This window comes from Phyllostomus discolor, chromosome 5 (assembly GCF_004126475.2).
Source record: "Phyllostomus discolor isolate MPI-MPIP mPhyDis1 chromosome 5, mPhyDis1.pri.v3, whole genome shotgun sequence".
Lineage (NCBI taxonomy): Eukaryota > Metazoa > Chordata > Mammalia > Chiroptera > Phyllostomidae > Phyllostomus > Phyllostomus discolor.
Window position 1 is genome coordinate 1433914 of NC_040907.2, and position 16200 is coordinate 1450113.

Genomic DNA, 16200 nt, shown 5'->3' on the forward strand with positions numbered 1-16200 from the left:
CCCACTGCACGAGACACCGGAGCGCTCTCGGAGCCAGGCACGGGGCTCTGCCGGGGCCCCCACCCAGCCACAGGGGAAACCGAGGCAGGACCCCCAGACCCTCTTACCCCCCGCCACAATGTTGTCAGATTGAGAGTTTGAAACATCAGGGCTGGGAAGGCACATGCGGTTCAGAGCACAGCCTCCCTCCAGAGCGCCCCGGAGGCATGGCTGCTGAGCCTTCCTTGAATTCTCCTGGGGACGGGGCACTCACCCCTTCTCGAGGCTCCCTGCCCACAGACAGGCTGCCTACGGAGACGACTCAGCTGCTGGTCCTAAGGTTTCAGTGACCGCCCCTTGCCGGCCACCTCCTGGCCGGTGGTCGCCCCGAGGGTCCCTGGGTCCCAGCAGGTCTGTGTGTCTTTCATCCGCTCCCGTGCGGCCGGAGGGGCTGGTCTGCATGAGCAGCGTGCCCCTTGCCTTCCGGCGGCTCGGGGCTGGCGCTCGCGGTCCGCAGGTTTACGTGGCAGACAGGACGTGCTTGGGAGGAGGCCCAGCCCCGCGACGCCCCGCTCAGGTCGCAGGTTTGGGGGACAGCCCTGGAGCGCGGCCGTGCCGAGGTCACACCAAGGGCCGACGACCCTGCTCTCGCAGCAGGCAGTGAGGGACAGCCGCCCCGCCCGGGTTGACGCGGCCCCTTCCTCTTGTGCCTGGCGTGCTACCGACACGGTCGGGGCGGGGCGGTCCCACTGCGGGGGTCTGGACAGACCGGGCTCCCCCGGGGACCAGGATGTCCGCCCGCTGCTCTGCTCGGCCCCGTCCGTCCGCCCTCCGTCTTTCTGCGAAGTGCGGGGGCTGCCGGGTTCGTTTCCCCCTCGGTGCGGCGGCCCCTGGACCGAGGAGGAGAAGGAGGAAAAGGGAGAAATGAAAACGCAGGGTTGGGGGGGGGCGCGGAGCAGGAGCCAGAGCCAAGGGGAGCAGAGCCCCGGGACCCGGGCTCCCGGCGGGCCGTGCACCCCGGTTGCACCGTAGCACCCGGCTCGGCTGTTTGCGGGAGACGCGCGGTGACCCCGGGAAGCTCTCTGGCCCCTGCCCGTCCGTGCACCTCGAGCTCCCCGGGTGTTTTACCCGAACGGTCCTGACCCACCGTTTCCGTCGTGTCCTTGGAGGCTCCAGGGGCTCCAAAGCAGGACAGAGTGTGGTTGCTGGGGTCCACGCAGAGAGGTTCTGGCGGTCAGGGACAGAGGGGCCGGACCCCCCACGTGGACGGGGGGGGGGGGCGTCAGCCTTGCTGCGGCTTCCTCCTCCTGGGCTGTGCTCCGGGGTCTGTGAGACCAAGGGGCCTGGTCCTCACTCCCCTCTGCCCTGGAACTGGTCAGTGGAGGCCAGGGTCAGCTGGGCATCCTGGGAGCCCCCCCCCAGCACCCGGCCCCGCCGCCGCCGGCTCCTTCCAGGCACAGGCCCCAGGGGGCGCTGGCTCTCCCCGTGCCCCTCCCTCTGCGTGAGCTCAGGGGGCCGCCGGCCTCCCTCCTGGAGGAACAGCCCCCTGTGCTGCCCGTGCCTCCTGGAAGCAGCCCCGCCTCCCTCCCAGCCCGCGCAGGGCCCCAGGCCCGTGACCCATCGGCCTGGACTCCTGTCCGTCCGCCTGGCAGCCGCCTGCGACCCCCCCGCCGCCCCCCGCCTGCCCTGCTGGCCCCGTTTCTCGTCAGCGCTCCGTCGCCTCGTCACCGAGCCCCGGGAGGAGGGGGAGACCGGACAGGGATTTACACGCTTGTCCGGCCGCTGTCCGTGCTCAGACGGAGGTGTTTCCACAACGCCCCCCCCCGCCCCCCCAGCCAGCGCAGGAAAGGCCTTGCTGTCCCTCAGCCTCCAGACGCCCAGGATCGTCCCCGGGCTGTGCGTGCGCGTGTGCGCCAGCCCACTGGCAGAGAGGAGGCGCGGGCTCGTGGGTGGGGCTCGAGGCTCTGAGACGGCACCCTGGTCCTGGGAGAAGGGGTCTGGGGCGCGGAGGGGACCCTCCCCCAGCACCCACCCGGCTGTGAGAGGCGGGCGTCGGGCCAGGGTTTCGGGGAGCCACACGAGAGAGATGGGGCCTGGGGACCCGGAGCAGCCTGGGAGCACCGTCCCGCGCACTGGGGATCCATCCGGAGGGCTGAGGACAGACGCCGGCGCGTCCCTGCCTGCGCGCCCACCCTGGCAGTGCCCGAGGCTGGCCGCATCCGAGAGACGGGGGAGAAGCGGCCCACAGGGGACCCGCAAATGACAAGTGCAGGGAAACCTCAAACGATGTGCAAAAAAACCGTCAAGGTTAAGAGAATGTTTCCATTCCTTTGCTTCATACCTCGGCCTTTCTGATGGGGGCGATTCACAAGCTGGGGGCCTCCGAGTGGGGGGCTCGGGCATTGGGCAGCCCCCTGCAGGGCTCCGGCCGCCGGTGGGAGCGGCGGGCGGCCTGGGGTCGGGCAGGAAAGCTCCGTTCCGCGTGGAGAGGCTGGGGAACAGGGCGAGCTCCCCAGCTGGGCCTCTCAGAGGGAGAGCTTTCGACTTTTGGGAAGGAAAGGGTCAACCAAGACGTCCTCTGTCACCCCAGCCGGCCAGCCAGCGTGCCCACCAGGGAGAGGGGACATCCTCTGACCTTAGGGACCACCAGGAAGTAACTGCCCCCCGGTGACCACTCACAGGGTCGGGGCTGGGACCAGGCCTCCCGGACTGAGGGGGAGGGACCCTTCCCAGGAGTGAGTGGAGCCGGAGGCCACGGGCCGGCGAGGGAGCGCACTGGGGGCCGGGCGGGGGGCGTGCGGAGGAGCTCAGCCTCCTCTGAGCCGGGCCCTGCATCCTGGGGTGGGGGCAGACATGGATGGAGGGCCCAGCACAGTGTCCCGTGGGGGTGGGGTGGGGGGGCACCAGCCACGGCCGTGTTCAGGCACCCTGGGGGGGACCGGAGGCACCTGCCCCGGTGCAGGGAGGGGCCCGGAGGACGGGGCCTCATGCAGGTACCTGAGGGGCCGTCCCGTGGGGGGCAGCGGCAGGTCCCCGGGAGGCAGGCCCCCCCTCCTCCAGGGACACCCCGGAACCGCGCTGGGTCCCAGAGGGACCAGATGCCCTGGAGGCCCAGCGCCCGCTGGTGTGGGCTCGCGCACCGGCCACAAGGAAGGGCTTGGGAGCGGGGTCAGTGGGGTCAGCCTGGAACCTCCCGGTCACCCGTGGACGTGGGAGGCAGCAGGCTGCCCGGGCCTCGGCCTCCGGGCTTCCCTCCACCTTCCCCCAGAACGAGAACCTGCGGGGTCAGGCATGCTCCGTGGGGTGACGGAGGGAGAGGGGATGCCAGGGGAGCCCCGGTCCGTGCTGGGAGCCCCTCGCTGTAAGGGGTCTGCAGGCGGAAGGCCCGTGCAGGGCCCCCCTGGAGACGCGTGAGGAGGGGCGATGTGTGTGGGGGGGGGTCCTGGAAGGTAGGGAAGGGGGCCTGTGGGGACAGGCAGGGCCAGCTCCTCACCGGAGTTGATTTTTCTCTTCCAAAAACGCAGCGAATGCCGCCTACACCCATCCGAGTGGCGGCCCTGTCAAGCACACGCACACACACGTGTGCACACATGTGCACGCTGGGCGGCGAGGAGCTCCCCAGCGCTTAGAACGGCCGTCGGTTAATCTGTTAGTTACCTGGCCCTCCTTCCGGGGGGTCTGGGAGACAGGCCCCAGGCCCCCGGGGGCCGAGGCCAGGCAGCCCCCTTGAGCAGGCAGGACCCCAGGAGCATCGAAACCGGGGGGCTGGGGGGTGACGGACACACACACACACACACACACACACACACAGATGCCAGAGAGACTCCCTGGCCCCGCCGGCTCCCCTGTGGCATATGCTGTGGGGTGGGGACCCCAGGGCGCTCCGGCCACACCCCCCCACCAACCCCCGCCCCGCCCTCGGGTCACAGAGGAAGGCGGCGAGGCGGCCTGGTGGGCGGAGGGGCCGCTGACCGCAGGCTGTGTGTGGTGGGCCTTTCCGATGGGTTTCCTGCAGCTGTGGTGGGAGGTGAGAGGGGGGGCCCCTCGGGGCCTTCGCACCCCCCCACCTGCCCACTGCCGCCCCTGAGGGCCTCCTGCCTCCTGATGTGGCTCCGAGCAGGCCCCACCCCTCCCCAGTCTCCCGGGGGCTGGCCTGGCAGTGGGGGGAGGGGGGCGGGGGGGCCTGGAAGGCTGGGAGGGAGACAGAGGGGCCCGCTGCCACAGCGCCCCTCCCTCCCCCCCGGGGCTCCCAGGGCTGCGGGAGGGGCCATGGGCCTGGACACACAGACAGACTACGGGCAGGTTCTGTGTCACCCCAAAGCTTTGTGGGGCTCTTGGCCACTTAGGAGGTGACTGTGGATATCTGGGGACCCCCTGAACTGTGTATAAAGCACACGGATTCTCTGGCTAGAAATGTCTTCTCCCAGCCCCTGGGGACAGCCGCCTTCCCCTTCCAGTCCCTCCAGGGCACAGGCTGGGCACCCAGAGCCGGCCTCCTCCATTTGTTTGCACTGGTACAGGTCGCCGCGTCCTGCCCCGGCTTTGCTGGGTCCTCCCGTCGCTCTGCTCCCGTGGCCTGCTCAGCGGCACACACCTGCACCCCGGGGCCTCGGCACAGAGGGGCCTTGGCCCCATCCCCTCCCACGCTCCCCGGGCTGGGCCGGGCTGTGCTGGAGGGGCACCCCGATGCGGCTGCACCATGCCTCCCTAGGGATGGGGCGGGTGGGGCAGGGAGGGCCACAGCCGCAGCCCCCCCGGGGAGTCCCTCCCTGAGCTGGGATGGCAGTCAGGCCTCTCTGTCCACGACGGGGCCACTCCAAGGCCGCCCTGAGCAGCAGCTGCGGCGGCTACAGGCCACGGTGTCAGAGGAAACTTTCCAGTTTCCAGAAAACGACGTGTTTTCTGACTCTCAGGGCGAGGCGCACACGCGCTCCCCCAGGCGGTCCGCAGCCGCGCCCCCCACACCTTCTCCCCCGAGAACGGGTGTCTGCTGCCCTGCCCCCGCCCGCCCCCCCGAGGAGGGCTCTGCTCTGAGACCCGGCGGCCCGGGCTTCCTCACACCTGGGCAACTTTGGTGGCGAGTGTTCGCGACGCTGGTGGCCCTTTTAATGCCGGGCCGGTGATCTGCCGGTGAGAGAAGAGGAGGCCCCCTCCCCTGCACGGGGCCGCAGGGGCGCCTGGGCGGGTGGGGCGGGTGGGCCGAGGGCCTCGCCGGTGACCGGATGCCGAGCCGCCTGCTCCTCGGAGCCAAGCGGCCGGCCTCTTGGGAGAAGGATGCTCCTGACCCACTTGGTTTTCCGTCTTCCCGGGCAGATCTCCGAAGACCTGGGCGGCGAGAAGTTCTGCGTGGATGCTGGGCAGGCCGGGGCCGGCAGCTGGCTCAAGTACATCCGGGTGGCGTGCTCCTGCGATGACCAGAACCTCACCATGTGTCAGATCAACGAGCAGGTGGGTGTTCTGCCCCTGCGGCCGGCCCGGGGGCCGGGCCACGGAGGCGGAGAGCCGTGGGGGTGCCGGCGCGCTGGGTCCGCTGGCCACTGCCACGTGCTTTTGCCAAGCCCCGTCCCGCCTGGGGGCGGCCATCTGACACTCGGTCAGCCCAGAGCTTCCGGGAGCTCGGTGACACCCCACAGGGGCTCCATTGGGGCCATCGGGCTGGGGCCCGGCAGCCTGGGGGAGCCAAAAGCTGATGGTGTGTGTGAGGAAAAGCAGCCGGGGCTGACGCACTCCGGGCAGGGTCTGCGCTTCCACAGGGACAGCCGCTGGGCAGACGCGGGAGGGACAGGGAGCTGGGACGGTCTGCTCGGTGCTGGGTCGGAACATGCCGTGGAATCGGCCGAGCGCCGGAAAGGCCGCCGCAGCCCCAGCCGCCCACGGCCCTCGGCTCCAGCAGGGGTGGCCGGGCCAGCCTGCTGTGGCGACTCACCCACCGTGGGTGTCTGGGCCGCCGCCGGGCTGCCGACGCCTCCAGCTCTGGCTCTGCATGGCCGGTGTCCAGCCCTCGAGCTGACCGGGACAGCAGGCACCGTGCGGCCTTTCTCGGGCCCAGAAAGACGGCGTGTCCCGGCGCCGGGAGCCGCTCCGTGGCGGCTTTAATTACAAGCTCGCTCTGCAGCCAGGCCTCCCGGGCCACGTGTTGGCTGTGTCCCCAGAGGAGGGGGTTCCTGGGAAGTGGGGGGCCCCAGGCCCTTCCATCGGAGCTGTTTGCTTTTGCCTCTAATATCTTGGGGTTACACATGAGACTTCATTTGCACAAAGGATTCCATTGCTTTCAGAAATGTTTGCGGAGACCACATAACAAAAGGCACATTCTCGCCGTCGCCTGTGCAAACCATTAACATCGGCTCGAGGCTCTTGACGTTGGGGAAACGGTTTGGCATTAATAAACTCGGAGAGCACAGCCAGGGCGGTCCCCGGGACCCCGTGGGCTGGCGGGCGACTCTCCCGCAGCTGCTCAGCGACCCCGGTGAGATTCGAGCCTGCACCAGGCAGGGCCCCTCGGGCCAGGAGCCGGTGCCGGACACACGGGGCTCGAATCTGCTGCTGCTCCCGGGACATCCGAGGCTTTTAGTGAGGACCCAACATTCTGGAAATAACTTTTTTTTTTCAATTGCAAAAAGAAACAAAAACCTACAGCCACAAAGCACAAGAATACTCGTGAAAATCAGACCAGACCTTGACAAGAAATTTCCTTTCTCGCTGTCGGTGAATGTTGAGCACAGGACAGTCAGACCGAAGGCTCATCGGGGGACGGTCTTGCCGCCCTCGGTTCAGAGACAACGTGTGTGTCCGCGGCTGCCGGCCGACCGCGCGCCCAGGGGCCAGGCCCGCGCCGCACTCCCGGGCACACCGAAGGGAATGTCGGAGCACCCCCCACCCTGGTTTTCCCCTTCGGACACCAACGTGCTAGCGCGCCGGGCCCTGGGTGAGGCCGGGAAGTCGGTGTCTTCACGCCGCAAGCTTTTGGGAAAGCAAACAGATGTATAATCTCGATGCACCATCTTCTCAGAAAGCAGCCTGTCTCCAAACATCTTTGTTTCCTTGTTGCTGTTTCAAGGGAGCGTTAATTTCAGCTCCCCGGCTGCAGCAAGTGGGAAGACGGATTTGCCTGCTTTTTCCCGTCAGGGGGGGCCGCGATGCTTCCCGCCGGGAGGAACACACGTCCCCCACCCTTTCCGAGTCTCTTCTGGTAACCCACACCCCTCCGCCGGGGCTCACGGGCTGGAAGCTCCGTCACGGCCGTGCCGGGCTCTGTCTTGGGGACCCCATGGACAGTCTCCGTGCCTCTGGATGGCTCCCCACCTGCTGGGTGTTTCTCTCCAACTCGGCCTCGGGGACCGTCACCCCCGCGTTGGGACACCGACTCGGAGCCACGTGGGGTGTGCACCAGAGCAAACGCAACACCACGATGGCCGAGGCGGAGGAGGTTCTGCACCTGGAGCTTGTGAGCCGCTCAGCCCTCCTCGGGGGAGAGGAGCCGGCCGCCTGGGGGCAGCTCCGGACCGCACGGGGATGCCTGGTATCACGGGGCACCCCGGGGTCCCCTCAGCCCGCAGGGCCTGGGCTGGCGGCCGGGCCTTTGGGGTGCAGACGGGATCAGAGCAGCAAGTGCCTATCCAGCCCAGGGCACGGCGAGGCGCCCACAGGCACAGTGCCTGGGGCAGGGGCGGGGGGCAGGCCTTCTCCTCCCTGGAGGCTCCTCAGACAGCCGCACACTGCCGGCCCACCCCCAGCACCCCCGCACTCCCTGCACGCCCCCCGCCCGGTACTGCCTGTGCCCCCCACGGGGGTTCAGGGAAGACAGAGCGAACTGGACTTGGGGGAACTCAGCAAGTGCCCAGAGGCTCCCTGAGGAGCCCCCTAGCCTGCAGCCTTCTTGCTGTGGGAGGTGCCGTCACGGAGCACCCCCCCCTCCCCTCCCAGGCAGCGCCAGCCTCCAGGTGCACGTGAAGGTGGCTGTCTGCCCCACGGACTGCGTGGACCCCACGGGTGTGGGACTCAGCCCTTGCAGCCCTCCTCCGGGCTCTTGGCCGCCACCCTCTGCTCGGTCCCCTGTGGCTCTGAGCGCCCCCCACCCCGCCCCCCCCAGCCGCCCAGGGCCGCAGGAAGGCGCACACGGGCGGGCAGCACATTCCGGGGTCAAACGAGGGGCTCCGGCGGCCCGGGGGTGCCGGCCCCCCTAAAGTGGAAGCAGAGGTGGCTGGGCTCCTTTCCCAGGTCAAACAGAAACGTCTCATGTGCTGATCAGCCGGCCGGTGACCTCGAGCCACACACGAGCCCTCACCATGCCGGACGCCACCCGAGGGCTCCCAGGCCGCGGCGCCGCCCCCCCATCCGCCCGGGGCGTCTTCCTCCTGCTCTCATGTCTGTCGCCCCGACTCGGCCCCCCGTCGGCCAGGGCCGGGCGTTCGGCGGCAGTCCTCAGGAACCCGCCGCCCTGCGCTGCCCCGGCACGGGGACGGTCCCCTGCTGCCTCTGCGCTCACCCCCCCACCCCCACCCCCGCCACGGTCCCGCACAGGGAGAGTTGTGCGTGGATTGACTGGCCCGTGGAAACGGCCGCTTCCAAACCATGGGATATGGTTCTGCCTTTGAAAGTGAGGACGACGGGGGGGGGGGGGGGGGGGGTGGTCTGGGTCCGCGCGTCCGAACCGGGCTCCAGAGGGCGTGAGAAAATACGTCCGCCCCGCTCTGCCCCAGGGAGCCGTCCGACTTTACAGCGCCTTCTTCAGAGCAAACGGACCCTCTTCTGGCAAACCAGATGCAAACCCAGCCCACGGCCCCGTCCGAAGACGACCCGGCTGTGACCGCTTCTCAGCCGCGGTCAATGACTCCTTCATTATCACGGGTGCTTCACGGCTGGGGCCGTCCGGGGCCGATGAAGACCCTGGCGCTGTGGCTGGTAGTTTACACACACACACAGAGAGAGAGACAACACCCAGGTCCAAACCGCACGACCAAGAGATGAGCGTGAGGATCTACGTTTCACGTTCAAGCAGCTGGGAAGGCGGCAGGAGAATCCCAGGGAAACGGGAAGACTTAGACCCGAGCGGCCTCAGCCACGCAGACGCAGGAGGAGGGAAGCCAGTGGCGGACCAGACACCGAGCCTCCGCCTCCCCGGGCCAGAAGATGGGACTGCCTTCCTGCCACCCTCCCCCCACCCAGAGCCTGCAGCTGGGGCCGACCCCCGACCCCCAGGCTGCTGGGCCCCGGCCCGGCCCTGAGAGAGCAGGCACCCAGGCCAGGCCGGGGGGGGGGGTGCCGCCACGGGGGCACAGACGAGGGCAGAGAGACAGAAAGACCCCCCCCCCACGCTGCCCCTGCAGGACCCCGGAGCATCGCCTGCGGTTTTCTGAACTGCACCGGCTCGACCCCTCTGCCGGCCGCGGGGCCCCAGCATCTGCAGCCCTCCCAGGGAGACAGGGCCCACCTTTGGGGGACACAGACTGTGCAGGAACACAGTGGCACTTCCAAAGTCCCTGAAGCAAGGATGCAGCGTGGGACCCCACCTAGTCTCCTCGGTGTCCCCAGGAGACAGAAAAGAAAAGAAAAGGGAAAGGAAAGAAAAGAAAGGGGGAAGGAAAGGAAAGAAGAAAAGAAGAAAAAGGAAAAGGAAAGAAAAAAAGGGAAGGAAAGGAAAGGAAAGGAAAGGAAAGAAGAAAGAAAAAAAAGAAAAGGGAAAGGAAAGGAAACGGGAAAAAGGAAAGGAAAAGAAGGAAAGGGAAGGAAAAGCCCACCCAGGCACGGCCCTCACACAGACATCCTCTCTCAGAAGGACGGGGACAGGTGGCCGTGCTGCTGGACGGCTCCGCTTGCACCGGTTTCCGTAGAGGGACCCAGGTTCCCTGACGCCCCTTGCCCCGTGCCGCTGCCGGGAGGAGCCCCTCACACGGCACCAAGAGGCCGGGGAATCCTGGCACCGCAGCCGCATTTCCAAATCCAGGGCGGGGAGAGGGGGGCTCTGCACAAGGTGAGCAGCACCCCGAGAGACGTCTCCCCTCGCCCGTCCCGTCCGCACCCTCCTTCTTGGCCTCTCAGGCTGGTCGGAGCGGGGCAGGGGTGTGGGCCAGGCCCGCGGAGCCCCCGGCGAGCTTTTCAGAAAACTCGTTTGCTCCCGGGAGGGGCCTCGCCCGAGCCTGGGCCGGGTCCCTTCCGCCCGGGGCCGTGTGCGTCTCAACGAAAGAATCCTGAGCTTAAGTGGAAATCAGAACTGCGGACCTTCAGTGTTTCTATCAGACCAGAGTATGTATCCTTGTGAACTGATTTGATATTTAGAAAGAAAAAGAAAACGTAAGGAACTGTGTGGAGAGAGGATCCAAACCGACAGCCGTTGTACACGGGAACTATTTCTTTGTCTTCGAGAAAGCCTCGGGGGGGGCGGGGGGGGATGAGGTTCCTTTCCTTAAAGGGCCGCTGGAAACGGACCCACGAAACCCAGCTCTTCTGGGCGAGTCCTCTGCCTTTGGTTGGGGACATGGCCCCCGGGGTGTGTCCCCCCCACTCCGTTCACCCACAAGGAGCGTCCCTTGTGCCCGGGGTTGGGGGGATGCCAGAGGGGAGGGACACAGGCAGGGCCCCGCTGAGGAAGTCCGGCGCCCAGGGCCCTGTCGGGGCGCCGTTTGCCCCGGTCCAGTAAAACCCTTGTCCTGACAAAGAGGCCGGGGCCCCTGCAGCAAGGACTCCGCGGCGTTTGCAAGGCCGCTCCGAGCCGACCGTTTCAGGGGCTGGGAAACTCAGCGGCTGCGGCGGCGGGTCTGAACCCGGGGAGAGACTGCGTCTCAGCCTCGCTTGGGTGCCGGGGCCCGTCCTGAGTGGGGGAGCCCGAACAGGGCAAGCAGCCCGGGCAGCTCAGAAAAAGGCACGGGCCCTGGGATCTGCCCCTTGAGAAAACACGGGGTTTCCTTCCTGCCGCTGAGCCCGCGGGAAACGGCTTCGGAGAGCAGGGTCTTTCCCCTGGAGAGACGGACCCCCCCTCCCCTCCTGGGAAAACTCCCGAGCTCCGCCTGGCCCTGCCTGCGGCGGCCGTGGCCCCGGGTCGCGGGTGTGATGGGGCCCAGGGACGGACAATGACAGGAAGGCGGTGATGGGCCGACTCCCAGAATGTTAAGGCGCTGCAATGATGTGGGACAGGTCCCGCAGGGCAGGGCCACCCAGCGCAGGGATGGCGCAGCTGGCCCCCGCTCCAGCCGGGAGCGGCCAAGCCGGTCCCCACCTAAACCCGGCCTTTGTCCCGTGGAGTCGCCGACCCAGCGGAGCAGGAACCGCGCTTTGTCGGCGCGTCTGGCTGATAAGGCTTTTGTGCCACTGGGGACCGGTCGTAAAAACGCCAGCAGCTTCTGTGCAGACCGCCACGCCGCCGGCTGGCGAAGACCGACCGGCCGCGGCGTTTGGAAAAGTTGCGCTGATTCGCCCCTCCCCAGGTGCAGGCGGTCGGGCAGCGACCCCCACCCCAGCCCCGCCTGGGCCCGGCGATTAACGCTAATAGAGACGAATTCCGTCTGCAGCTCAAAGTCCCGGAGGTCAAGGCTACCGCTCCGCCGCCCTCCGGCCCTGCGCTCGCGCCCGGCCAGGCGCGCACACGGCGCGCAGTCCTAAGGGTTCCCGGGCGGGGGGAGGGGTCGACCGCCGCGAGCAAACTGCTCCCGGAGGCCCAGCGTCCTGTACCGGCCCTCTGTGGCTCCAGGGCGGGGTCGGTCCCCGGGGCGGCCAGGCAGCCTCGGAGGGCATCAGAGGGAGTCCGGTGGCCCTCGGATTGGGGGTGCGGGTGTGGAAGGGTCCCAGCTAGGAAGGGTGTTGGGGGGCGGGACCCCGGCGGCCTCGGAGTGCGGGTGGGGGCGGCCCTCGGAGGGAGTCGGAGGAAGCCCCGCTGCCCTAGGAGCCACCGCAGACCCGGAGGCGCTCCCAGAGGGGGTGGAGCGGAGGTGGTCCTGGGAGGCTGGTGGGCTCCGGGGGCAGTGAAGTGGGTTGACGGAGGAGGGAGGCGGCGGTGCCCAGCCCCACACCCTGGGGCCGGAGCAGGGCCCCAGAAGCCCGGCCGTGGAGGGCGCCGCCGCCCCCGGGGCGCGCGCGCGCGGAGCCAGGATGAGGTCAGAGCGCATGGCCCACCTCTCGGTCCGCGGCCCTGCGGCGCGGAGGGCAACGGCGCGGAGGGACTCGGGGGGCGGGTCCACATTGCCCTCTAACGGGGACCTGCGCGAGTCGCAGCTCTGGCCCCGGCCCTCCCTCTCTGCGCAGGGGCCTCCCCAGCCTGCGCGCAGGGACGCCGAGGCGCGGTCCGCGGTGGCGAGGGGCGCGTTGAACGTGCACTTGCCGGCTGTCGGAGCGAAAGTGCGCGACGTCCCTGCTTATCAACCACCGACCCCGGACTCACCGACCCCCCCGGCCCTCGGGGACACTGGCTGGGAGCCCCGGGCGCTCTGTCGGCCGGATCCGAAAACCAGTGGCTCAAGCCTGCCTGTTCCAGAAACAATGACGCGGCCACTGTAGTTTTGGGGATACAACGATACAAAGCCGGCAGCATGTTAGCAACAGCTGGTTTGACTGCAGAGGGTAACGCGGTCCGGAGCCTCCGCGGCACGCTAACACCCACCCGGCCCTTGTCCTCCCGGCGGCCGAGAGGCAGCGCCTGATAAAACGACTAATGCGCAGGGGCGGCGGGATCTCGACCCCAGGGAGGTGTGCGCTGGCTCCGAGGGTCTGCTGCCGGCCGTTCCGCGGCCCCGGTGGCCCCGGCACAACACACAGGGGGTGTGGGGACGCAGTGTGGTGAAAGGCGTCCCTTTGTGATATCCCGGTGTCCTTGTGGAGTGAGGACGGCCGGTTTGTGAGGGAGTCCGCACCTGCACGTGCCCCGGGGAGTGAGGGGGAGGGGACCCCACACGCTCTCAGGAAGCTCAGCCTTCCAGATGCTTCCCAGGACAGCTGTGGGGGAGGGGGCCGGGGGAGGGGGGCAGGCTGTGTGCCCGCTCAGTCTCTGGGGCGCCTGACCCCTGTCCAGCTGCTGCTGGGAGGCCCGGTCTGACACCTGTCCTCCCCGCCCCACCCCCGTCTCCCAGGGCAGGTGGGTCTCGCTCTGCCCTGCCCGTCTGCCCTGCCTGCCGCTGGGCCTGCGGGCTTCCGGAAGTTCCTGGGTTGCCGTTATCTGACCCGGGGCCCGACGCCCCCGTGCCGGGTGGTAGGCAGTGCGTGGGCGGCCTACAAGACGCCCCTCCGTCTGACGGTCCCGGACTTGGGGGGCAGGGCTCCCGGTGCCAGGTTTGCTCGCGCGAGCAGTGGGAGCCCCCCGGCCGGAGCTCGCGCGTTCCCTGGGCTTGGCAGAGGGCGGGGGCCCCCAGGTGAGGCCGGGAAGGCATGGCCCTCTCCCCCAGCGCCACCCAGACCTCGGGGGCTGTCTCCTGGGCCCCGCCCCACGTGGGCCTGCCACGCCGCCTTCTGCGGTGCTCCAGTTCCCGGCTCCCGGCCGCCACCTCCGGTGCCAACGGTCCTGTCCCAGGGGACGCACTGACCAGCTACGGGCTGCCCAGAGCACCGACTGAGGCTGGGCGCTCCACACTGGCCTCCGAGCTGCAGCATCCGCCCTGAGCCCCGCGCTCAGGGACGTCCCCGTCTCACATCCCCCAGTGGACGCAGGGCATCACGTTCTCGGCAGGCACCACGCCCCCCCCGGCCCCACTTTCAGTGGGGGTCCCACACACTCAGGAGAGGCTCTCCGGGCCCCAGCCCCTGGGGCCTCTGTCTGAGGTCACGGCCACTTCCATTAACACCCACACCCACTCCTGACCCAGGGCCCCCCCAAGGGCGGAGGGCGTCTCCCTCGCTCACGTGTACGCCGGCCGGAGGCCGTCACCCCGGGCCCCACTGCCGACGGGCAGGCACTCCCTGCTTCGGGACTTCGGGCTGCCCTCATCGGTTTTAATGTTCCACCCCCTGTACGCCCCCCCCAAACTGGATGAAACACATGTGAAGGGGACTGCGTGTTCTCCTGAGCACACCCCGCAAAGCCCTCGAGGGGAAGCTCTCCGGAGCGACCAGGGGGCGGCAGCCTCCCCGGTGTGGTGGCAGCCCGGCGGGCGCCGGCAGGTGTGCGGGGCGGGACGACGCTCACCCACCCCGCTCTGGCTCTCCGCCCCAGATCTACTACAAAGTCATCAAGGACTCGGGCCCGGAGAAGAGCTCTGGTGCACGTGAAGGAGGGCGCCTGCTCCCTGGGGGCCGTGCCCCCAGCCTGGACGGTAAGCCCCCCCTGGGGTCCCCTCACTCCACGCATGACCGGGCCGGGTGCCCCCAGCGGCCGCCCAGGCGAACAGCCTCCGCTCTCTGCTTCCTCGGGGCTTGCCAGCCCGGCCCTGCGAGCCCTGCCCTGCGTCCCAGAGAGGACTTCAGCCCGTGGGGCACGGGAGTCCTGTGGCACGCGCCCCTCTGCAGTGGCAGGCGTTCTCAAAACTGTCGTTGTTGTTGTTACGGACAGCGGCAGCGTCGTTGGCTGTCCCCGGTTTTGTGGCTGGGAAGCACCCGCCTCCCGGAGAAATCCGGGCGCCCCAGGAGAAATCGCGGTCTCACTCAGGGGAGGACAGCGGTGACTTGGGAGCCAGAGCCTGCCTGCAGCTGCAGGGGGGCCGTCGGGAGGGAGGCCGGGGGTCGGTGCATTTGCGGAGAGGGGGGACTCAAAGCTCTGGTCAGTCCTGCGTCGGACGCAGCTCCGTCCCTCGCCGGGACTCTGGCGGCGCGGCAGTCTGAGCGTCCCTGTCCGGTGCCACGTCCCTCGGGGCCTGGCGGGTAGCACACGCCCCCCCCCCCCCCCGCCGACCACCCACCGAAATGCGGCTCCAAAGGGAGCCTCGGAGAGCCCAGTCACAGACGGGCTAGGGGGCCCGGGACACGGGCTCACATCCTTCCCCCACGCGGCCGGGCAGCGTGCGCCCACACGCCTGGGGGTTCCGGAGCTGGGTTCAGCCACGGAGGGAAAGCCAGACGGAGGGGCGCCCGGGGACTGGCCACTAACACCCGGTGTGCAGACGGCCGCTTCTCTTCCCCTGAGACCCCGAAGGGAACAGCAAAGCAGTCTCCCCCCCGCCCAGCCGTCTTTGGAGCCCCCGATGTCTCGAGCCAGAGGAAGGGGGTTCCTCTCCGTCTGCATCGCTCTCCCCTCGAACACACCGCAGCTCAGTGGGTCCTGCCGCCGACGGCGTCTCCTTAAGCTCCAGCCTCGCAGCACGGGGGTGGCGTGGGCCGGGCGCTGCGGTTCCCGGGAAGCTTCGGGGAGCAGGCTCTGAGCTGTCCGCCTCCGTCTTCCCGTTTGACCGAGAGCAAGACCAGCGGCCAGGAGCCCGGCCTCCCTGACGCCCCGTGGCCCGTGGCACTGAGCCGTCCCAAGGCGGCCGGCCCAGAGGACAGTTTGGCGAGCCGGAGCCCGTCCGGGCTGTCCTTTGAGGTTTGGTTTCCATTAGGCCGTGGAGCAGAGAGAAGTGAACGGCCGGGGCCGGGGTAGCCGGGGGATGGTCGTATTTTCCCTGAAGCCGCTGCGGGGAGACCTGTGCACCCCCGGGGGCGCCCGGGCCTCGGAAGGCTGTTGAGACAAGGCTCAGCTGGGGCGGCGTGCTCGACGATGGGTCTCGTCTGTGCGGCGGGGTTTCTGCCTTCCGGAAGGCCTCAGAAACCTCGGTCCCCGCTCCCCCTGCGGCCCCTGATCTTAGGTAACCCGAGTCTACATTCTCCTAATAATTTATCAATCTTTTGCCGGCCAGTTGCCTGCCGCCCATGATCGTCCGGCATCAAATATTTGCCTTTCCAGACTCTCGGCTCTCGGGATCGCTCCTGGGCCCCCCAGCAGCACCCCCGCCGCCCCCCCAGTTGAGCACAGAAAAGAAACGCAACGGTGTTCCTCACTAAGATAATCGTCATAAAAAATCTTTCACCCCAGGCCCAGCTCACTGCGGCGGCCCCCTATCGCGGCGGGAATTTGGGGTGGGCTTTGCGCCCCCCCGAGCCGTGGGGCTGGCAGATCAGCGTGCAGATGCCTCGTAACTGTGTCCCCCCCGGCTCTCTGAGCCCGTCGGGCACTGCCCCACTTTTCTGTTACGTTCCTGCTCCTCCATCGAAAGTGGCTGACGGCCCTTCAGAGAGGCGAGCAAAGCGTGGGTCTGGCCCACGAGCCGCCGTGCGGGCTCGCGCGGAAGGAGGAGCGTCTGCCCCAGCCGCAGCCCCCGAGGCCCCCCACCCGGT

At 68.7% G+C, this 16200-nt stretch overlaps 1 protein-coding gene across 1 annotated transcript in view; it reads left to right on the forward strand.

The window, feature by feature from the left end:
* PRDM16 (PR/SET domain 16) overlaps positions 1-16200 on the forward strand; it is a 291415-nt gene that overhangs the window by 227483 nt on the left and 47732 nt on the right. Inside the window, exon 4 of the mRNA XM_028511738.2 lies at positions 5293-5427. Within this exon, the coding sequence (XP_028367539.2) occupies positions 5293-5427 (135 nt within the window). The remainder of the gene's footprint in view (positions 1-5292; positions 5428-16200) is intronic.